The sequence below is a fragment of the Artemia franciscana genome, chromosome 4 (assembly GCF_032884065.1).
Source record: "Artemia franciscana chromosome 4, ASM3288406v1, whole genome shotgun sequence".
In the NCBI taxonomy this organism is placed as follows: Eukaryota; Metazoa; Arthropoda; class Branchiopoda; order Anostraca; family Artemiidae; genus Artemia; species Artemia franciscana.
This window is the reverse complement of record NC_088866.1, coordinates 55,361,718-55,385,560: the sequence shown is the minus strand read 5'-3', so window position 1 is coordinate 55,385,560 and position 23,843 is coordinate 55,361,718. Positions and strand designations below refer to the sequence as shown.

Below are 23,843 nucleotides of genomic sequence, written 5' to 3'. Positions count from 1 at the left end.
TATCTTGGGCTCCCTATTGACCATAATATGAAGACAACCCATGAAGGCCCGATCGGAAATTTTGCTGAAAAGCTCGAAAGGCTTATGGTGCTTTATTATTTTGTAGAGCATGTAATAACCACAGTATTTGTTCATATTGCAGTACACCCTTTACCACGATACACAAAGTAAATAGGGCGGAGAAAAAAAAATACAAATAGAAAAACAAATATACACACAAAATCAACGAAAGAAATGAATAAGACGGTGCTGAGAAAATAGGCGCGCAAAAGCTGTACTGGAGAGTTATGTTTTATCTTTTTTATAAATTAGTCTATTAATGGCGTAGTTTTATCAGTGGAAGGTAGAATTAATTCATTCGTATAATTATTTAATAAAATTATAAATTTTAAGAATAAATTTTTATATTATATAATCCTTCATTATCAGTGTAACACTTATTGATAAAATGTTAAAACGAAGAAGATAGTAATCTATTCAACTACGCTAAAATTATTTTTCCTATATTTACGTAATTTTAAAATTCAGCTTTTTCACTTTCATATACATAAACTCTATTTTACACATTTAATGCAACTAATAAATATCTTAGGCCTTTTCCACTGACAAAGCGCATATCAAGAATGCGTTGCAGCCATATCTGTGCTGAATGAGGTGCTCTGCTGCTTTATTGACTGCCAGGAGTTCTGCTTGAAAGATGGAGGTCCTGGGATGCAGCTTATATTTTTCAGCTATCCGAGATTTAGGGATGAAAAAGGTGGCACCAACTTCGTTTTCCGTTTTTGAACCGTCCGTATATATTTCTAGATACCCATGATATTTTTCAGCTTTCATTGCTGAAAATGCTGGTACAATGGCCTTCCTTTCTTCAAAATTGGTCTCGCAAACCAACTTGTCCACCTCCCATGGTGGTGGACGTCGAGGGTTGCACACACTCAGCATTTCTGAAAAGTTTAGTCGCACTCCTTGATTTTTCATCAGTTCTTCAGCCTTTTCAAGGACATAGTGGTTTTTCCTTTTCTTTTTTTGGTTGTTGGCGTATACTAGTCCGGGCTTTACAATCAGGGACTTAACTGGATGGTTTTTGTCTGCCAACCATACTTTTGACGTATATCTGAGGATATGCATATTTCTTCTTGTCTGAAGATCTTCTAAGCCACTTTCTGATAACATGAAGCCTATGGGTGTAGATTTTCTTGCCCCGTATACAATCCGAAGTGCTGAATTTTGTACTGTGTCCAACTTTGACAATGTTGATTGACAATCTGACGCGCTGATTATTGACGCATATTCGATTTTTGCCCGTATGTACTTAGTATAGAACTCTAGGAGAAATTCCGGTTTAGGTCCCCAGTTTGCTCCTGAGACCATTCGTAGCAAGTTCATTCTTCGGATACAACTATTCTTTGTCTGTTCTACGTGTTGTTTTCCAGTCATCTAGTTGTTTACTGTGTATCCTAAGAAACGCGCATTTGTTACGTATTGCACTTCCTTTCCACACATTGTCAACTTCTCCGGTGTTTCGATTCTTCTGTTGCTTATCATCATAGCCTGGGTTCTGTCTGATGAGAATTGCAGATCAGCTGACGTTGCCCAATGTTCTAACTATGTCATCATTGCCTGTGCTTTCTTTACTACTTCCTTCATATTATCTCCAATTACCCAGAATGCATTATCATCAGCAAAAATGGATGGTCTGCACTCATCATCATCTAATGGCATGTCATATACTCCAATATTGTAATAATCTGGCCCAAGTGCAGACCCCTGCGGAACTCCTCTCTTTGGTTCTACTTCAACTGTGGGAACTGATTGGCCACCTTTTACAACAACAGTACGTTCTGTCAGGTAACTCATTCCAAACTGTACAATGTTTCCAACCAATCCCATTGCCATCATTCCTTCTAGCATTTTTCGATGAACCAAATTGTCAAAAGCTCCTCGCACATCCAAAAATACCACTATCATTATTTTGCCATTCTGTAATACATATAATGCATCTCTATGGAGTAAGACCAAATTTTCCAAAGTGCTTCTGTTACGCCGAAATCCACACTGATAATCTTTGAGCCCTTTCTTTTCTTCTATCAACCATGAGAGTCTATTTTTTACTAGCTTTTCATAGACTTTCCCCAATACTGGTAAAAGGGTTATGAATCTGAAATTCTCAATCTTCTCTGAGTCTTTTCCTGGTTTTGCTATCATAATCGCTGTCCCTTTTTTCCAAATCTGGGGGAAATATCCGGATTTCCATGCTATATTTATGATCTTCAGCAGTTCCTTCATCCATATTTCAGGCAATCTTTTGACAAATTCTGGGTAAATAAGGTCATCTCCTGGTGTGGTGTTTGGCAGGTTTTTCACGACCTCATTTACTTCTCTTTCTGTGAATGGTCTGTTATAATCTTCCATTCTTTTCTTTTGGGATACTTTCTTGACCTTCCAAATTGTTCTGTTACAGTCGTCTTTGAAGGGGTCCTGTCTTCCTATTACATTCTTCAAATATTCTGCTCCAGCATTTGCTTTATCTATGTTATCCACTAACATTTCCCCATTTACGACAATTGGCGGATTATCCTCCCTAGCTTGGTTTCTTGTGTTCATGCACTTGATGAATCTATATACTTTTGTACTGGACTTTCTAAAATCTAGATTTTCCACAAATGTGTAACAGAAATGCCGTTTTGCCTCCTTCACTTTCTTTCTAAATCTAGCATGAGCTTGCTTCACCTTTATATATCTGTCTAGGGTTGGGATTCTGTCATACTCGTGTCTTCTCTTCTTCATTTCTTTTTTTAGCTTCCTCACAGTCCTCATTCCACCAGGGTGTACTTTTCTGTCCTTTCAGGTTATGCTTATTCTTTGGAATTGTTTTTTCTGCTGCCTCCAGCAATTTCCCCTGAAAGATTTCTATTTTTTGGTCTACTTCCTCCGCAAGCATAAGCATTTTATCTATCTCCATGGATTTCAGTGCCTCATCAAATTCTGACCAGTTAGCTTTCTGGATCGAAAATCTGGGGCTTGATGGTTCACTGTCCTGGTCTTGTTGTTTCCACTGGATGACAAATGAATTGTGGTCGCTGAAAAGTGTGGGTTCGTTCACAGTATATATTGTATGACTATTTCCCAAACTTGGTGAGGCAAAAGCCAAGTCTATTGTTGTGTATGAACCATTGGAATAATTAATGCGTGTCGGGAAGTCTTTTGGTGGTAACAGGCACGATTCAGGGGTATCTAACATGAATCTTTGAAGGCTATTTCCTGCCTCATTATTTGTTCCACAACTACACCAAACATCAGAATGAGCATTAAAGTCTCCTATGTTAATGCCTCCGAGATTACACGAGTTGTTGATGCGTCTATTAAGAACTCTCTTAGTGGTTTTGAGAATGCAGTTAAGACCCTAGATGTTAAGATTAAGGAGGCAGTTAAGGACTCTTTTGCTAGCTTTAAAGATGAAATTAAAGCGGAAATTGACACTCAGTTTAAGGCAATATAAAATAGGATTCATACTCTTGAGCAATCATCAGGAATGGCAAAGGATAATAACACCTTAAAAGATTTAGTGACCACTGAAGTAGCTACATTGAAAAAAACTTTAGATGAACAGTTTGAAAACCGCGTAAAGGCAATGATTGCCGAGGATCGTGAAAGACAAAAAAGAAAACTTAACATAGTGGTCTTTGGAGTTCCTCCACAAATTGATGATGCCCGATTTTTAAGTGATTATTTGGCTAACGATTATGGAATCCCTGATGTTACTGTCCTGAATGTTCGCAGACTAGGACCCGTAACAACCACACCAGGCTCCAGTACTCAACGTCCTGTCCCGATTATCTTCTCAGTGGCAAATTTCAAACTAAAGAAATTAATCCTTCAGAAATCTTTTGAAAGAAAGGGTGCCATTCAATTTAGAAATGACGTGTCAAAGTATGATCGCGAAAAAAGACAAAGATTGTATGAGGAATTGCATAAGAGAAGATTGAATGGGAAAGTGGACATAGTAATCAGAGGAAATAAGATTGTGTCAAAAGACTGCCAGACTCTTGTGACGCGTCAGACACCGTCACAGGAGAATGTCATGGAATTATAGATATATCTAGTACCCCTTTAAGACTTGTAAATAGTTCCATAAGTAGTGTGTCCATTTGTGATAGTACTAGTGAAGTTGGCTCTCCCAAATATTCAGAAAAAGAATCGTATGTTAGTGCTAGATCGGATGCCAGAAACTATGAACTCATATCGGATACCATTTCTTTTAAATCATGTGATTCTGGATCAAGCAAAGCTAATGACGACAATACTGTTATTGAAGGACTAATGGTACTATATAGCAATGTAGACTGTATTACCACAAAGATGAATGAAATCAAGTCGGTGATGTCAACGAGGCATGAAGTAAGTGTTTTTGCCTTCACTGAGGTGAAACCTAAACGTACTGCATTTGCTCTTACTGATACACAAATTCAAGTGCCTGGATTTGAGCTACTCACCAATATGTCAAAGCCAAATGGTAGAGGGATAGCAGTGTACGTCAGATCTCCACTCCAGGTAAGGGCTCCTACAGTAAATTCAGATTACGAACCTTGGTTTGAACAAATATGGATAACGATTCTGCAGTGAAGTCTCCCTGTAGTCATAGGCTGTTTTTATAGAAGTCCCAGTTCCCCCTCTCAGACAAGTTCCCTTCTAGCAATTGCATATTCTATTAATAATGTTATGAAGCATTGTTATAAGAATGTTCTTATTGTGGGAGATTTTAATTTACCGGAATTACACTGGATTGAGGGGTTTGCTGTTGCAGAAGGGGTTGAAAACTCGAATTGCCCACTTTTGGACTGCCTTCATGAACATTCGCTATACCAAGCAATTGATTTTCCGACCAGGTATAGAAGTGGGCAGAACCCAACCCTAATACAGCTTTTGTTTATTAATGACCATGAGACGCTCATTAGTGTCGACTCGGAACCACCATTTGGAGCGAGTGACCATGTTGCAATTATTTGTAGGCTTAGGTTGTACCCACAGAAGAATAATTGGATTAAGCATATGTACACAAATTACAACCAGGTCAGACATGAGTTAGCAAACCAGGATTGGTCATTCATTGATGATAAGAATATGGAGGAGGCTTGGCTTGAAATGAAAAGGGTTTTAATTAAAGCAACAGAAAAACATACAGTAATTTCCTGGAAAAGAAGACCCAAAACCCTTTCATTTATCACTCGTGATGTCAAGCAAGCTGTACGGAAAAAGAAGAAGTATTGGAGCAAATATAAAAGTAGCCCCTCCCATGAAAACTATGAGAAATTTAAACAAACCCGGAATAAAGTTAGGTATCTCACGAGAAAGCTTACGACAGAATATGAAAAGGGATTGGCATTGGATTCAAAATCTAATCCTAAGAAATTTTGGAAGTATGCTTCGGCTCGGAATCCGGGGTGACACTCAGATACAAAACTGCTTGTGAATGGCAATATAGATAGTACCCCAAATAATATAGCAGCTGAATTGAGTAGACAATTTAAGTCAGTGTTCACGCCTCCTGACGATGCCCCCTTACCAGAAGCACCAGAATATTCTATTGGGAAACCTATGCAAAAGATAACTGTGGTTGCCTCTGATGTGGAGAGGCGGCTGAAGCTGCTTAATCCTAACAAATCAATTGGCCCTGATGAAGTTCACCCAAGAGTATTCAAAGAAGCTCATGCGGAAATAGCCTTTCCCCTTACGAACATGCTTCAGAAGTCTCTTGATACTAAGCAGATTCCTCAAGACTGACGGGATGCAAACATTACACCTGTACACAAAGGAGGTAGTCGCAACAACGTTTCCGATTATCGGCCCATTAGTCTTACATCTGTAGCTGGTAAAATCTTAGAAGGAATCGTGAATACTCACATTGTCGAACACCTGACCACCAATGAGCTGCTCAATGATAGTCAGCATGGCTTTAGACATGGATGCTCGGTTGAAACTAATTTGATTGATACGTATGATTATGTTACTGACCATCTAGATCAAGCAATCCATATCGACTTAGTTCTATTGGATTTTGCAAAAGCCTTTGATAAAGTATGTCACCGTCGACTAAGGACCAAGTTATTTGCAATTGGAATACATAATGAAATCGTAGAGTGGGTGTTCCAGTTTCTTTCCGGGAAAAAGCAAAGGGTGAAAATATTTGGAAAAAATGGACAGGTATTCTTTTCAGAAGAGGTGGAAGTATTAAGTGGAGTGCTCCAGGGAACCATCTTGGGACCAACTTTATTCAACATTTATATTAATGATGCACCAACCAAAGTCAAAAATAAAATAAGTCTTTATGCTGATGACTCCAAACTCATTGGAACTGTCGATACACCCGATAAGAAAGCCTCTATGCAGAATGACCTGCGGGAACTTTCCCATTGGGCAACTTTGTGGAGGCTTGAATTCAATGTAAACAAATGTCAAACAATCCACTTTGGAAAGAAAAATGAGAAATGCCCTTATCATATGTTAGGGATGGATCAAGACAGACTATTATGTCACCTGAAGTAGAGAGAGACTTGGGTGTCATAGTTGATAATGAAATTAAAATTCACTATACACACACAGACAGCCGTAGCAAAAGCACTCCAAACCCTGGGCATTATAAAAAGAACAATCACTAGCAGGTCACCTATGGTGATGACTAAATTATATAAGGCATTGGTCAGGCCTAATTTGGAGTTTGGCACGTGTGTTGCTAGCCCCCTCAACAAAGGTGACCAGCAGAAGTTAGAAACAGTTCAGAGACGGGATACGAAAGCAATTGAGGGATGCAAATATTTAAACTACTCATCCCGTCTGAAGAGGCTGAAACTCCCCACTCTTGTCTACAGACGTAAAAGGGGTGATATTATCATGACACATAAGCTCCTGAATTACAACTCTCCATTAGATAAGCTATTTCAACTTGACCAGTCTGCCAGAACTAGGGGGCATAGTCGGAAACTGTATCAGAAGAGAGCTGCCACTAGACTACGCAATAACTTCTTCACTTATAGAATAGTGAGTTTGTGGAATCCTCTCACCGAAAAAGCGGTCACTACCCCCAGCACAGCTGCCTTTAAAAGAGCCGTTGATGGAGAATGGTCATCAAAGCCGTGGCGAACTGAGTGGGATGCCGTTGAGACGTCCAACCATCGTCATCACTAACCAGTGATTCTACAGGATTTAATCATTATTTCGCTGGACAATGCGATTTAAGGTAATTTAAGGTAATATAGAATTCTTCACAAAATTAATGAAAATGATGATTCTTTTAATGAATGCGTTTCTCTGATAAATTTCTTCTAAGCAATTTAGACTGCTACCTGGCATCCAATTCTCCGATAAACGCTCAATATAGATGATAACTAATATCATCAAACGCATCTTGGTAGAAAAAATTTGAAATATTTAGCAATGTGCTTTTTTTTTATCAACTCGTATTTCACAAATAAAGTTTAATTTTGAATTATGGATGAGATTCAAGTTACTCCACTAGGTAGGACTAAGCTAATTTGGTTAAAGGGTGGTCTAGGCTTGAAATAATTGATTTGTCTTCCTGTCTTCTCAATTAACTTAAAAAAGGTCAATTGAATAACTTAGAAAATCAAAAAGTAGGCTAATTCATTTGTCTACTTTTCTGTTGTATCATTTATGATAGGTGCAAATAAAGTAAGCTACTGTGTGAGCCTTCTTTTGATCAGGCCTTCCAGAAGGTACCCCATAGTCAAATACACTCTAAAATATAGGCTATGTTGCTTGTATCAATTTAGCCATGATAGATTAGCCAATGTATTGCCTCACCAACCTCAAGCAGCAAGCCATATTATTCAAAATGGATGGCCAGCCAATATAATTTGATGAAGCCATAGTAATGAGTAGGGTACCAGAGGGAACTACTAGGCCCAACTGTTTTCCTAACATACATCAGAAACAGTAAATACATCATAGTTCATATTATTTACTTACCAATTAAGTGAACATCCTACTTAATGTCTTTTTTATGCTATTTACAAGTTTGACAATCACTTTTAAGTATTTTTCAGCTATTAAAGATGACAAATTGTCAATTAAAGTATGAGTTATTGGGGTAAAATTCTAGTTAATTGACTTCTTGCTATCTTGGAAAGGGTTTAGGTTAGGAAAATGAAACTTTCAGGGATAGGTCTTACAGGCTAAAGTATGTCCCAGGAAGGTATTTTAAAGTACCCACCTCTACTGCTTTTCCCTCTAAAGGGCCCTGAAATTTGCCTACATGACAGGTCTATTTGCCTATTAAAATTTTGATAAAACAATATTTTACTTTAATTTTCAGTTGCTAGTCTTGTTTTCTCTGCCTTTAGTTCTGAAAATGCAATTCCTGTTATTTGAATAGAATTTTGAGCCATATCAATGTTTTTTTTGAAAATTTAGGAAATGTATTTGCATACCTTTAAAACCTTATAAAATGGGATTGAGCAAAGTTATGAAGCTGAAAACAATTTTGTTGTACTTCATTCAAGCAGAAAATCTATTTTGCAAGGTTTCACTTTTATAACACATATTTTTAAAGGTCATCAAAGGTCAGGGACCTCTAGAGGGAGAAGGAGTAGAGGTAGGTACTTCAAAATACCTTCCTGGGACATACTATAGCCTGTACACCCATCCCAGAAAGTTTCATTTTCCTAACCTAAACCCTTTTCAAGATAGCAAGAAGTCAATTAACTAGAATTTTACTGTTATTGTTTTTTTTTCAACAAAATTATACTACATTTTCAGAGATAATATTTTGTATTTTGCAGCTTGGGATCTATTTGAAACAAAACGTGTATAAATTTACTAAGAGAGGGTCTACTTTAAAATTATTCAGTGATAAATGAATCAGGGTATTGTGATCAACCAAGTCAATTGCTTGAAAATATGAACTTACTATGAGGCCAAGGAGCAGTTCCTCAGGTAATGGAAAAATCTAGCATCTAGGATCAAATCAGTAAGACTGTGATTAAAAAAGGACTTTTTTAATGTTTTTTTTTACCTTAAATTGCAGCTTGCAGCAATATAAAGATTTTCTTTGTAGAAACTCCAGAGTTGATAACACATGACACATAGTTGAATGCATACACTTGACTAGTGGTTTGATGTTGCTGATTTGAGTGCTTCCCAGTTATACTTCCATTCTTTTTTTGACCATTTGTTATCAAGATGGTTCTTAAAGCTGTCTGTCATTTGGGCAGCAATGATATCTGGCAGTAATTTGCTCCAGAGGTTGGCAACACAGTTGGTAAGAAAATGGGTGCATTGCCACTTTGAGGAGAAATGCCTGGATAACTTCAAGTTATGTCCCCTTGTACAAGAATCCTGAGACGCCAGAGGAAGAAGACCAGGAACTGCCTTTGAATTAATAAGCTTATGAACCAGAATGGCATCACCCTATCTTCTTCTATAAACCAGAGTTGGGAGTTTCAGCTTGCATAGCCTTGTAGGGTTAGGGAGCTCATGCAGTCCACTCTCCATCTTAGTAGCTCTTCTCTTGACATCTTCAGTTTACATGAAATATTATTACAAATAATAATTATCAAACTTACTTGTTGTTGAGAAAATACCTGTAAATTTGACAACTATATTTTCGTCAGAAGACCCTTGAATTTTGACACTAATTGTTTCTCATCTGTTTTATTTGTTCAGTAAAATTTCAACAAAAGTCACTAATTTTTTGACTGGGCCTGTCTGTAAAAATTTCACATGGTTACTACAAGATATTCTCAAAAGAAATGAAGAAAAGCAGCACAACTGTTTACTTAGTAAGAATGTATCATCTTATTGTTGATTAAACCAAGGAAGTGTGATTGTCAATCTTCTCGTAGTTGATTACTGAAAAGCCTTTGACCTTATTTGTCATTTCATAGCTATGACAAATTTACATGTAATGGGTGCATACAAGCATTTTCTCCTTTTAGTGATTTGTTTTTTGCAAGACTGTTTCCAGTGTGTCAATAGCCTTTTCCCTGGAGACACCAACTCTGAATGGGCTTAACTTACTTTTGATGCTCTACAAGGCACAAAACTTGCAGTGTTGTTGTTTTTAGCTGTTATAAACTTTGTCCTTTCTGATTTTGAGGACAGCTTTAAATATGTAGACAACTTGTCAGTTTTTCAGAAATACCTCATTGAAAACTCCAAGGCTTTTTCCCAATCCAGTGATGCAATAATGAGCAACTTTAAAGACCAATGTACTACCAACAGACTTCAAATCAACAAAGGAAAAACCAAAATCCTTCACTTTAATCCTCTTATGAGGGAGATAGGGCCCTCAAGTCAACAACACCAGTTACCTAAGTGATCAACTTGAATCATTACAAAAAAGAGCCTTTAAAGTTATTCTTTCAGATGCATATGTAAGTTATGAGTTAGTATTATCTGTTCTGCAACTACTGTCCCTTCACAAATGTTTTTATGTTTGATGTGCAAATTTGGCAATTTCTTCTTAGAAGTGAAAAACATAGAGAGATACTACCACCAGCTATCAGGAATAAAATAAACACAAGGTCAGCTATCAAAGTGAGACTGGAATTGCCTACTCCAAGAACAAACCGTTTTGCCAATTTGTTTATCCCTTTTTACATGTCAGCATTTAATAAGCTATAGTTTAGTGTTTTTTTCTTCTTTTCATTGTAAGTATTAGCACCATTTAGTTGGAATTTTATTCTAAGTTACAATTGCTTGTATAAATAAAACTAGTCTATTCCAATAGTACAAATAAGACCTAAACAAAGTGTTTTGAGCATAAATCGTTGTCAAATCTTCACTTATAAATCTTCCAAGAACTTGGAAAAATGTGTCCTAAGTTTAAACAAAATTATATTGCAAGATGGCTTAAATACCTACTCACATACTGGGAATGTATTTTGAAAACCTGGATTTGCACAATAGTAGGATCAAACCATAATTAAGGACATTTTTTTTCTTTTCCAAGCTAAATTAGACAATGACCTATCATCTATTCAATTTTCTTGGCCTTGCAAATTTGGAAGGAGTAGAGATTAGAACTGGAAAACAGCTTTTCAGTGTATACTTGTACTTAAGGCTCTGAATTCATTCTTGAAATTTTATTCTTCTTACATAACAACTTTCCAAGATGAAAAAAGTCCATTATTTAGGATTTTTCCCTGAGATGTAGGATAGTTGTTGCAGTATAAAATAATGTGTCTAGAAGTGAGTTTTAAATGGTATTACCCTTGTTATTATAATGTTTAGTTCAGAGAACAAATGTTGTGCCAGGATTACTAACACAATTAATAATCATGCAAGAACTGCTAACAACAGTAACAAAATTTTTACTTCATTCTTATTAAAGTTGATTTTAACACCAGGATTACTAACACCATTAAGAATCAGACAAGAACTAGATACAACAGTAACAAAGTTTTTACATCATCTTCATTAAAGTTGATTTTAAAATTTGCTTTGTTTATAATTACATCCCATCCCCATCTGGATGTAGTATCCAAAAGTTTGGTTATTCGGCAACAGTGTTGTATGTTTCCATTTTTGCAAGTTGTTAGTGGGAAATAGGAGTGATGATCTCCCCAGTAAACCAGAAAGTATTTATAAAATCCATAAAATAGTAACATGAAAAGTATTTGCATGAATCATGGTAAAAAGCCAAGCTCTTGTCTGAACTCTGCCCACTTCCCCAAAATTTCCTGGTAGTCCTTCTGAAGTTTGTTGTTGTCTGTTAGGTCATTGTGCTGCCCCACTCAGTTAGGATCAAACTGGGGTAACAAGACATTCATGATGTTTTTTGCTTGTATGTAAACAAAACAAAAGATAAATAGAGGGATGTATAGAATGGTGCCACTGATTTGGCAAAATGTAAATATTTTTGTACATGTCCTAACCTTATGGAATGGAGTTATTAGAGTAATTTATTAGGGTGGGAAGCAGATGTTAGGGGGGTGGGTTCAAAAGGCATTTTTGGTTTAAAGTTTTCAGATGTTCATCAGAAAAAGGTACTTTTCACTAATATTAGTATTAATTACCCATTGCCTCTTTCCTTCTAGGATATAGATTAAGGAAATTTAATATATTTCCTTGGTGTGCTTGATATTATTATTATTATTTGGTTTTTAAATGTTTTTCAGGTGCCGGGCAACATGTTGGGAGAAGTTGTATACTTGCATCCATTGGAAGCAAAAATATCATGCTTGACTGTGGCATGGATCTAAAGGGGTATAATGATGAGGTAAGTTTTTCCTGGCTTTATATTAGAAATGTCAATGATACAGGTCACAGGCATTTGGGGGCCACTTAAGTTTTTTGCTTTTGCCTTAATAGAAATTGTATTTTGACCTTTATTATATTATGATACATAAAATTACCAAAAAAGAGCAGAGGTCAAATTTTGGGAACCAGTACTGCAAATGAGCATCACAAGACTATTTATCCAATTGGCCAAATTTTTTTTGCTTAGCATCTCACAAGATATAAGTGATGCTTAAGGCTAAAAGGATTGCTAATTGAGACATTCTTGGTTAGCTGTCAGATCAGTTATACTTGCTAAATAAAATAAGGAAAAGAAGAAATAAATGACATTGTGTGTAAACTCACAATTCAGTCAATTTAAAAAATGGAAAAAAAGCATATGAAATTAAAGGCAAAGTGCAAAATGAAACACTAATTGTGAAAAGTGCCATGCCTTGAGGGATGCATAAATAAGCTATGTTTGTATTGAAATACATTGATTATTGTTGTTTGCCTGGTTGTCCATAGCATTTCAGCTTGTACATTCCTACATAAGTATTTAAACTTAAGACCCATTCTCAATGAGAGTTTGCTAATAGTAAGGTTTAGTTAGTACTTATTTGAGCCAATAAGAATTTTTTAACCAATCTGAAATTTATACAAATATATGATTGGCTCAAATTAATATCAGTGAAATCTTATTGTGAATGGATCTTTAGCTAGTAAATGGTGCTCAAATTAACTCACAGTACGGACACCCAACATAAAAGGTAATTACAAGGATTAAAAGCAATGGAGGTTGAAAATCACTGTCAAAACACAAATGGACAAAGTAGCTGGGAATTAATATTGGCTCCTGTGCAAAAGTTTAAAAAAAATCATAGTCTTGTATCATATATTTGTGAAGAATTGTTACCAGTCAAGGAAAATAAGAAATTTTTTTTCATATTCTATTGTTTGCATATAGACTTTCAACATATTGTCTGCATGAACATCTTTTTTTTGGATGCATAGTGTCATCATTTGCTTTTAGGGTCTGTATGCAGTAAGTTTTTTATGTTATTTTTGGCTAATTGACTGGTTGAGAATTTGAATCTTTTGATATATCCAGTTTTCGTGCCCACTTGATAGAAATCATTTTCAAGCTTGTCATAGAACCATTCATATTTTCTAGTTGTATATAGTTTCCTTGATACTCTGTTTATAGTAAAATCTTTTGTGAAACAGATTACTATAATTTCTTCTAATTACTATTTACTTCTAATTTTTGAAAGTCGAGTTGACTTTCAGTAACTCTTATCATCAAGAAGATTCAGCACAATCACTTCAAAATGCAGAAAATTTTGCTTATGAATCTAATAATTTCCTACCCCCCAATAATAGTACAAGTAGGATATTTTTTTTTAATTATCTATAATCTAAAGCCCATTTTACGTGTGTGTAGTGGCTTCCCTTAATTGATGCGCAGAAAGTTGGAGCTTTGGGTAGCAATGTAGATAAAAAGGATGGTGCTAAAACAGCTTAAGTAGAACAGTGTCCTTTTCTGTTTTAGTATTGAAGTAATTCCTGGCTACTGTCTGGAATGACTAATGGTTAGGAAAGAAGAAAGGCGTTGTCTCTTCAAGCCTTCTTGTATCTACTAATAAGGAGAGTAGTAAAGGAATGGTCTCTAATTGTCTAAGAGGTCGTGTGAATTAAGACAAGACGAAATCTTCTTTCATAACATTGATGTAGTTAAACATTAAGCTATTATTTTTAAAAGATGTCAGATGGAGAAGAAATATATCTAAAATTATAATATTAATGTATATGAGGTTGCAAAACTTTTTATTTAGGTCTGATTACTTTTCGCAATTATAAAGAAAAAGAAAATAAATCATTCTTTTTCTCTAAAATGAGAAAAACTGCATTTGTAGTCTTGTTTTGTTTGCAACACAGCTGTAATATGGACCAGCCTCATTATTTGCATTTCAGTTTAATTTTGCCGAAAATCATCTTTCTTTATATATTGGAATCTTAGACTTTGTCAATCGCATGTTTTTAAAAGTGGAGGGGTTTCTGGAAGGCGTCCTTTTGTAAAAGTCAGTTTTGTTAAAAACGTCACTGCGATTAACATTGAACAGGTGTTCCAATTTTCAAACAAAATTGTCTTTATATATTCCCTTTTACAATCAATAATCTTTATCAATTATTCCATCTGCCTTACAAGTTTGAAATGACAGGTTTCAGCCAAAACTAAATAATAAGAATTGTTTAGTTATTACCACCACTGGTAATAACTGGCTATTGCCACTATTGATTGTTAGATCATTGGTGGCTTTTGACCCGCTAACGTATTGCAATGCTTTTCTATATGATTTGGTATCCCTCCAGGTAATAAATCTATGCAAGACATCTTGTTAGTGATAATGTTACATCTTGACGATGTATGTTTTTTCTCGGAACCCACTGGCCTCAAGTCTCATTTCCTTTTTTTTTCTTATTTTTTATCACAAGCATGTATCTTCCATAAAATGTTAGGGCCAAATAATTGTTTTTTGTGATGCCAAGTTATTACAGCTCAAATTTTTTTTTCTATGAATACACAAAAGTATATTAGCATTAATTTTGTAAATAATATTTGAGTATGTCACGAGTAGTATTTCATTTCCCAAATTAACTATTGTTAGGTGAGGAAGAACATAACAAATATCTTTAATGAATTTTACCATTTTACAGAGACGATTCCCAGATTTTTCATATATTGTTGATGGGAATCTGACTGATCACATTGATTGTGTCATTATCAGTCATTTTCATACGGATCATTGTGGCGCTCTCCCCTTTATGACAGAAATGGTTGGGTATAACGGACCAATTTATATGACCCATCCTACCAAAGCTATTGCTCCAATTGTACTGGTATGTATCTAAGTTTTTCTTAATTTAATTTTTTTATACTGCTTGACATGGACTTACCTATAATTTGGACTGGGGCTGGGGTTGTAAAAAATTAATAATTATTCTGTTGGGGGGTCAGTCATTTGTGTTATTGTCAGTCCTAATGCGAATTCTATATATAAAGGAAAAGCCTCGAACACACAAGTTTGCTTTATAAAGTACGGTACCATAGTGTATTGGCAATTTTAGTTTTGTTTTTGTCTAAAAGGAGAATAGATTATTGGATTTGTTTAAATACAAAGTTTATCTTTGGCTTTGGTTTTTTAAGACGATGAAGTCCCTCTGAAACCCCTTCCCAAGGTTAATAGTTGCAAGTCATAGAGAAACTGAGTAAATTTCAGGTAGCTTGAATGCTATGATAATCTCTTCAGAGAAAAAAAGAAATTGCCTGAATATAAAAATATCCGTTTCTAATCAACACTGTTCTAATTTCCAGTGACGTGTGTTTCTTCTTCGTTTTATTTATTTATAATTTTGTGTGTGTATGGTGAAAACTGTTGTTGGAGCAAGGAAAAAAAATTGCAATGATGTCACAGTCGTGTAAAGTCGATATAGCTAGGCAATTACCACATATGGTACGTCTAACTGGAAACCCGTTTCTTAATGAATTTTTTTTTCAATTTTTGGAAGCCTATAGTCTCCAAAAATTTATGATCACTCTAAAACATGCGATTTCATGAAAACCTACTGCTTTCAACTTCCACAAGAACGACAAGTTACCTATGTTGTTGCATTCCATAATTCAGATTTTAACAGTTGCTATGTTGTTATTAAGACATTACATAAACTGTTTTTTAGAGGATGTTCTAAACTTGCATAGGAATTGAATTTTATTTTGCCAGTTTCTGACGTTTTTATTTATCTAACGAAATTCGAGGGGGGTTGGTATTCCCCGGATTAGTCCGAAGGACACTTTCTGAGAAGTGCCCGATATGACCTTTTTGTCTTTTAAAACCCCCTCCTCACCAGGCAAAAGCTTCTCCATCCAAAGCTCTAATCCTACAGCTTCTCCATCCAAGAATCTGGCTTGTGCGCATTGATTGAAGAATGATAACCTTTGCCAAAGAGTTGGGTGTTAATGTTTTAGGGCTTACCTACCAAGTGGTTCCAAATTGTGAGTGCTGTGGCCAATCATAAATAATTTTAGCTCTTGCAATCCCCCCCCCTCCTCAAACGGCTGGAATTGGGCACCCCTAAATCCTTTTTTGCTATGGATAGTCAAACTAAGTGGTAGTTAATTTTTAGTTTCTTCTTGTTATATTCAAGTTAGGAAGAAGCTTACATTGTTCCTTCAAGATAAAATAGACAGCGCTGGAGCGCTGTCTTTTTTCGAGCACTTGTCGGATTTTGTTTCTTTCATGCGAGTCTTAAAATTATCGCTAATAAAAAAAAAGGTTCTAGAAAATAAAAAAAAAAGGTAAAAATGTTACTTGAATGGTTTAACGAGCAAAAAACTGGTAATTACAAAATATTTGTATATATTTTGCCAAAGGATTACAACAATTCCAAAGAAAACCAAAAGTTTGAAGCTTAGTAGAAATTGTTCTTAGAAATCGGACTTGCTGTACTAATCAAATATCTTTGAATAGACTCCATTTGAAGTGACATTAAATTGCGTAAAGAGCAAAAAACTGGTGATTGCAAAAATATTTGTATATATTCTAACAATGGATGACAACAATTCAAAAACCTTAAAAACGAAAACCAAAAGTTTGAAGCTTAGTAGATATCACTGTTAGAAATTGGACTTAATATCTTTGAAAAGAACTAGTATGAAAAGGCAACAGATTGTCCCCGGTTAGAAGACAAGCGACAATGAAAACCATATGTAGAAGCCTGCCGCGCGCCGAGTGCCGGGGCCCGGCGAAGAAACCGCTTTAAAAGAAGTCCCTGTTTCCTTTTTTTCATCAAATTGTCTTTTGTCAAAATACAAATTTGTAAATGAAGCTCTCTCTTTTTCTGTCTACGAAATTTTATATTTTGTACAAGCTAAGACATTGAACAGTAGATAAATGTTGAACAGTAAGATAATGATACGCACTTTATTCAAGGGCTTTGATTAGGATGAACATCTTTCAATAACTCTTGAACAACAACTTTTAATAACTCAAGGGTTATGTCTGTTTTTACTGATAAGTGATAGCAAGGTGCAGAAAAACAGGCTTTTTGACCATCCATCGGAGGTAAAACAAAATATAGGATGGAATAATTTTGAAGAAAATTGAAATTTTGTGGATCTTTAAACAGATTAGAGGGAAGAAGGAATTTGTGAAGCTGTATTGACCTCCCGACCCGGAATTTTTAGTAGTAGAGGTAGTAGTTATCATTTTCGTCATTTGGTTGGGTCACATCTAGTTATTTCTGCGCTTTCTACGTCATCTACGCTATGTACGCTATCTAATCATATCTACGCTATGGAAATTAATCTTGTTTTTACAGGAAGACAACCGGAAAGTGGCTGTCGACCGAAAAGGCGAAACTAACTTCTTCACTTCTGAAATGATACAAGACTGTATGAAAAAAGTAATAGCTGTGAATTTACACCAGGTTGTCCAGGTTAGTTAATTTTTCTGACTAGATAATACAATACTTCCTATAGATAATGGTAGACTACAAAGCGGTTACTTCAAATATTCCAGATATGTCCTGGAGGCCTGTGAACATTAATGATAATCGTTTTTGATATTGTTGTGGGTAGTACACAATGTTGATTTTTTTTTAGATAAAAACAGTTTGAAAATTAAACATCTCAGCATCGCAGTGGGTTAGGTTACCATATTTCTTTTAAGATGATTTAAACGTGTATAATACCTCTTTCTAATACTATTAGCAACTCACTGTAGCACAACACAAGCCAACATGACTATGCAAGTCCCTCCTCCCCTCTGCCCTACTCAGAGCTTCGCTCTTTATTCTTTCCCTTATTTTTCTCCAGTGTTTCTTGGGATCTTTTGATGCTGCAAAACGCCCTCCCTGAGGGCGTTATTCACTTAACTCAACTACAATCCAGAATAGCGAAAAACTTATCATCTAGAGTTTTCCCTTAGAATCAATGAGGATTTACAACTTATGGCTTTACAATCCTTTAAAACCACAGGGAATTCATGCTCTGCTTAGTAATACAAGGCCTGTAGATCAACTTCTGCTGCTGCAAGGTTGGCCGACAGACATGTAATAAATTCCTGTAAAAAAGACCCTGCAACTCCACTTTTTATAAGAAACGGAGAAGATACTACTATATTAACCTCTTTTGTAAGAACATTCAGTTGTGCAAGTAGCCCATTTAAAACAGAGCTACGAAGGGGCTGATAGGCTTTCTGGGTTCCAGTAACCTATCATCATTAATGATAATTAATGTTATGCCATTGGTGTCGACGATGCAAAACTGTTGATTTTTTTTTCGTATTATAAAAAGTGGAGAATTCAAGTAGCCCATTTAAAAACAGAGTTACTAAGAGGTTTGATGTGTTTTCTCGGCTCAAGAGACCTATCATCATAAATAATAATTAGCTTTTTGTATAATTTTTTTTCACAAATGCTTAATTGCGCATTTTGTTTTTTATGTTTTTGCCTTGTTTAAATTTATTCCAAATTCTGCAATTAGCTATTTAAAAGCAAGTTCCAAGAGATTCCCTGGGCTTAAGTATCCTATAATCAATGCTGATATATAGTTTTTTTTTCCTCTAGGTGTCGATAGTGCGAAATATTGATTTTTTGTGCGAAATATTGATTTTAGTTAGTTTATTTCAGCTTATTGTGAGACAAGACATAGTAAAGTGACAGAATAGATGGAAAATGTATAATTTGGGCTATATATTTGCACATTGGGGGGGGGGGGTTAAGTGTTTGGACAGTGTGAAGTTAGAAAACAATTCTTGCTACGTTATATGCAGAATAATTGTACCTAACATATTAGGCATGTAGACCCGCTATACTTTACTTCCTCCCCCCTAATGTGCAAATATAGAGTCCAAATTTCTTTCTAGAGTATTATACTTTTATCTTAATTTGGTATATTTCATTAGTATTGAGCGTCGGAGAAGCATATTAGAAGAATATTAGGTAGGGGGTATATCATTCAAGAACCGTCTCTTACATATTAAGGTCATGTTTCGCGTATAGGTCACTTAATTAATTTACTTGAATCAGTGCAGAAAATAGCTGTTAGAGCGATTTTGTGTGACGATTATACAGGTTAGAAATCGGTATTGTCTGCCTTGCAATTATCATTTCTTCACGGGCATTGAGTTCTGTGAACTTGGTCAATTTCTTCTCAACAGTAATAACTATTGAAATGTATCATCACTGTTTTTGATGAAACAATCTAAAACGAAAGACAAATTAAAATTGCTTACGGTACCCTAGGCATAAAATACTTGTCAAATTTACTTTTGTCTTGTTATTTATTGTTTAACATATGTTGACTTAGTGATTGTTTATTTGTAAGTATGAGCATTATACAGGTGTAGTTTATTCTGACTATAACCCCTTGTATGAATAAAATGATACTGATTCTTATAAATATAACAAATATTTTTTTAAGCTATCCTTTTGAGTCAAGTCAGATTGATTTGAACAAAATTTGTTTTCCAAGTCAAGACAGATTAGATGTTTGGTTGCAGTACAATATCCTGTGCTTTATTTAGTGGGGAGTCTGAAAGCTCCATTTTCTGAGTAAATGCTATTTTCTGAGTTTATTAGTGCTTTTATTATTGATTGATCCATTTCTTAAGGCTCTATTTTCTGAGTAAGGGCGATTTTCTGAGTTCATTAGTGTTTTCATTGCTGTGTAGATCCATTTCTGAAGGCTCCATTTTCTGAGTAAGTTTGATTTCTCAGTTCATAAGTGCTTTAATTAGTGTGTAGATCCATTTCTGAAGACTCTGTTTTCTGAGTCCATTAGTGCTTTTATTAGTGTGTAGATCCATTTCGGACGGCTCTATTTTCTGAGTTCATTAGTGCTTTTATTTGTGTGTAGATCCATTTCGGACGGCTCTATTTTCTGACTTCATTAGTGCTTTTATTAGTGTGTAGATCCATTTCTGAAGGCTCTTTCTCTGAGTAAGTGCGATTTGTGAGTTTCTTAGTGCTTTTGTTTGTGCGTAGATCAATTTGTGAAGGCTCTATTGTCTGAGCAATTGCAATTTCTGAATTAGGAAAAAGGCCCTCTTCTCCACTTCTCTCTAATTTAGGAGTGGGAGTCAGCATCATACCTCTAAAACGTGCAGTAATCGGGGTTGTTCGAAGATTCTAAGTGTGGGAGTTGAACTTGACAAAATGCAAAAGTCGTAAAAGCTAATACCTCAGGAGTGAAAGGTAATATCTGTGAGTGATTTTGAAGGAAACTTGCCCTAAAGATCGTTTTTACATGACAAAAATATGTTGATGTGCAGCTATATATTATGTTCAAATTTAACTATATTTCAACTTTAATTTTTAGGTCGACAACGAGATTGAAATCAAGGCCTATTACGCTGGACATGTCCTTGGAGGTGCAATGTTTCATATAAAAGTTGGAACTCAGTCACTTGTCTATACGGTAAGATATTGTTGTACCCAAGACATCAAGGGGATAACAAAGTTTAGAAAAAGAAAACATTGATCATTTTTTGTCATTTTTTCCTGGATTTTGGGGCGGTGTCCGACGGATCAATCTTTGTGTAAGGGGGAATTCCTACCTTTTCGTTTTGCTGATACTTATCCGCTTTTTTTTTGCTTTTTTTTGGTGACTTCGTATCCATCCCTCGTAAATATAGGCCCAACCCCGTCAAAGAAAAAAAATTGAAAGTGTACCGCAACTGAGCGCAGTAGCTAAATGTCCTAAGAAAATGTGTCTGTTTGGCTATGATTCAATATCCAGTATTTACATTCTATCCACTGTAAATCTAAATCATCTTTAGTTTTCCGGTAAAATTGTTGGTTAAAGAGAAGATTTATGCTATCACCTTTCGGCAATTTGAGGTATCTTGTTTATGTAAGAACCGTCATATGCGTGAAAATAATGATTATCTCAGATGGATTTCTTAGAAAATACTTTAATGCACTTGTTTCTTTAATAAATAATTATTAATTAATAAATAAATAACTCTCATATCTGTAAATAAATTAGAAATCTAAGAGCTGATCAGTATAACGTCTTTAGTCCTATGTTTCAAATTAAGAGTGTAACTGAAACTTTTTTTTACCTCCAAGAATAAACGTAATTAGAGTTTACGCCTTCGATTGTTCTTGATGACTTAAATCCAAATATGAATTAACTATTTTTCCAAAGATGAGATTGAAGAAAGACTATCTTTAAAAAAAAATCTTGTACTAACTGCGTTAGAGCGTTTTGAATAATTCTCGTTTTGGATAATATTAAAACGTTTTGACTTTGTTTACCTAAGGTGTTAATTTTGGTACCTTTGGTACCTTCGAGTATTTGTTAGACAAGTTTTATGGGATTTCAGTGTTAAAAAAGCAATTTTACGTTCGGTCACTTTCATATTGTCTACTTAATAAAAGCAAGATATACTTTATGCTCTGAGAAGGCACAAAAAATACCAATGACATTCAGCAGCAATACATCTTTCGAGAACAGAAAAATAAGACCTCTCTTTTTAGATTCAATAATATTAGACTTTTTTTGCCCCTTATTGTTAAATCAGCAGGAGGTGTAGACCAAAATTTAGGACTTATCTCTGTTTTGTATTGGACTATATATAGGAACAGTTATTTCTTTACTGAGCTTGCTTTGTATCTATGAATTTTGCTGCTAAGCCATTTATATAACGCCTAGTAAGCCTTTCTTTTCCTTAGAATTCCCGTGAAATATTCGAAAATCGCCATTTGCTTCTTGTAGGGGGGGGGGGGGGTATGGTATCATCTTCTGATCTAGCTCTTAATTCTTTATATGTTTTAGGGAGACTATAATATGACACCGGATAGACACCTTGGAGCTGCGTGGATTGACCGTTGCCGTCCAGATCTTTTAATATCTGAATCCACATATGCAACCACTATTAGGGACTCCAAGAGTTGCAGGTAGGAGGTCCTATAATTGTTTGGTTATTTTTTAGTGGTAGAGCTTCGTGGTTGCAAACTCAGTTCTTAAGTACATAAAAAAGGACGGGGAATAACTCCAATTGGTAGTTGTAGGATCTTCGAAATTTTTTCAGAAATAAGCATTTTGAAATCGTGTATTTTGAGCATTTCTCATTAATACCAAACTAAAAAAGGGTCTAAATTGTATTAATCATTAAAAAAAAATACTTTCCATATAAACGTCAACGTCAAGATTTAGTGCAGGTCTCTAGCGATTGCCTATTTACATAGATGGATTCAAATCAACAGTAGTTACCAGCCAGCAAAGAAGTTTGTTTATACATAAGCTCTGCTGAACAAATACTACATTCTAAAAGGCGGAAACAGAAAAAGTACCTACTCACAAATTTCTCAAACTTCTGAAAATTACTTAATCGTCAGTGCTCATGTCAAACTGAGTTTCCTGTGGTTCTCTGAAAAAAAAAACCCTTTTCTCCCTTTACTAAGTAATGTTAAAAAATAGGATGTATAAGCTTTTTTCTGTCCTTCGATCACCAACGACAGTGAAGTGATATCTGACCGTTGAAATGGGTTGAAGTGGAAAGTTAAACAATGACATGTATCTTAACAATTAGGAGCAATCGGGAATTAGTTTTTGATCAGAGAAACCAATTTATATAAGCATTTAATTAGTAGTGGGTGCCAAATTTAAAAAAAAGGAACGTGGGTGAAAAATTCGCAAAAAATAAGCGAAGAATACATTCACCAAACAGATTAAGAAGATATAGCTTTCTATTCAATTTATATTAGTCTTTGGGAAACAAAATTGGCTAATGTTTGAATTTTTATGGATGAAAAATGTTGTCAAATATAACTTACTTGGTTTGCTAATTTATGTACACAATCCAGGGCGGCAACACTGACAAAAATGGAGAACTGGACAAAAACTTCGTAATTTTGAAGCAACTAAAAGAAAAAGCTAAAAAAAAATTGCAATTCCAGGTACGAATAGACCGAAGATGGGCTCAAGGGGTAAAATGTTTTTGTCTTGGTGTCCTTGGCACTTTCAATTGTCCATTGAAATGACTTGCGGGCCTATGTCTTACTGTTAAGAACATCTAAAAAATGTGGTTTAATAGTTTCTCACCTTCCCTCTATGTAAATAGCACAATAGCTAAGGATTTTCCACGATCAAGTTCATTGGTCATTTGTCTAGCAACACACCTAGGCCATATCCAGGGATTAATTACCGGGTTTGAACACCCCCCCCCATTTTTTTCAAGCCTGTAAAACAGTAAAACAATTTCAAATTAACCAATTTGTGATATGTTTTGTAAGGTTTTTATGTAACCCCCCCGCAAAAAAAAAAAAAAAAAAAAAAACAACCTCCGAACAAAAACCTTAAATTTGCCATTGCAAAATACAGATGCTTCGGGTATCTAAAGAAATTATCTTTTTTTACAGATATTTTTTATTTTATTTTTTTTATAAATAAATTTTAGCCCTTTTCACAAACCCATGTACCTCAAAATGAATCGTGTTAAAAAAGTAAATGAAAACTTATTGATGGTCTTATCGTTATTCTGTAAGACACCGGAGGTTCTTTTGCTTTTTAATAATTCTAAAAAATATTATTCATTAGCTTT

The 23,843-nt window shown here is 35.1% G+C and overlaps 2 protein-coding genes across 3 annotated transcripts in view; one reads left to right on the top strand and one right to left on the bottom strand.

Moving 5' to 3' along the window:
- LOC136026623 (GTP-binding protein 1-like) overlaps positions 1-23,843 on the bottom strand; it is a 203,890-nt gene that overhangs the window by 4,749 nt on the left and 175,298 nt on the right. The window lies entirely within an intron of this gene.
- Positions 7,402-23,843, top strand: part of LOC136026621 (integrator complex subunit 11-like) — a 144,163-nt gene continuing 127,721 nt past the window's right edge. For both annotated transcript variants that reach the window (XM_065703348.1, XM_065703347.1), the window contains exons 1-6: positions 7,402-7,513; positions 12,135-12,235; positions 14,953-15,135; positions 17,614-17,730; positions 20,615-20,713; positions 22,076-22,197. In XM_065703348.1, the coding sequence (XP_065559420.1) occupies positions 7,486-7,513; positions 12,135-12,235; positions 14,953-15,135; positions 17,614-17,730; positions 20,615-20,713; positions 22,076-22,197 (650 nt within the window). In that variant the 5' untranslated portion in view covers positions 7,402-7,485. The remainder of the gene's footprint in view (positions 7,514-12,134; positions 12,236-14,952; positions 15,136-17,613; positions 17,731-20,614; positions 20,714-22,075; positions 22,198-23,843) is intronic.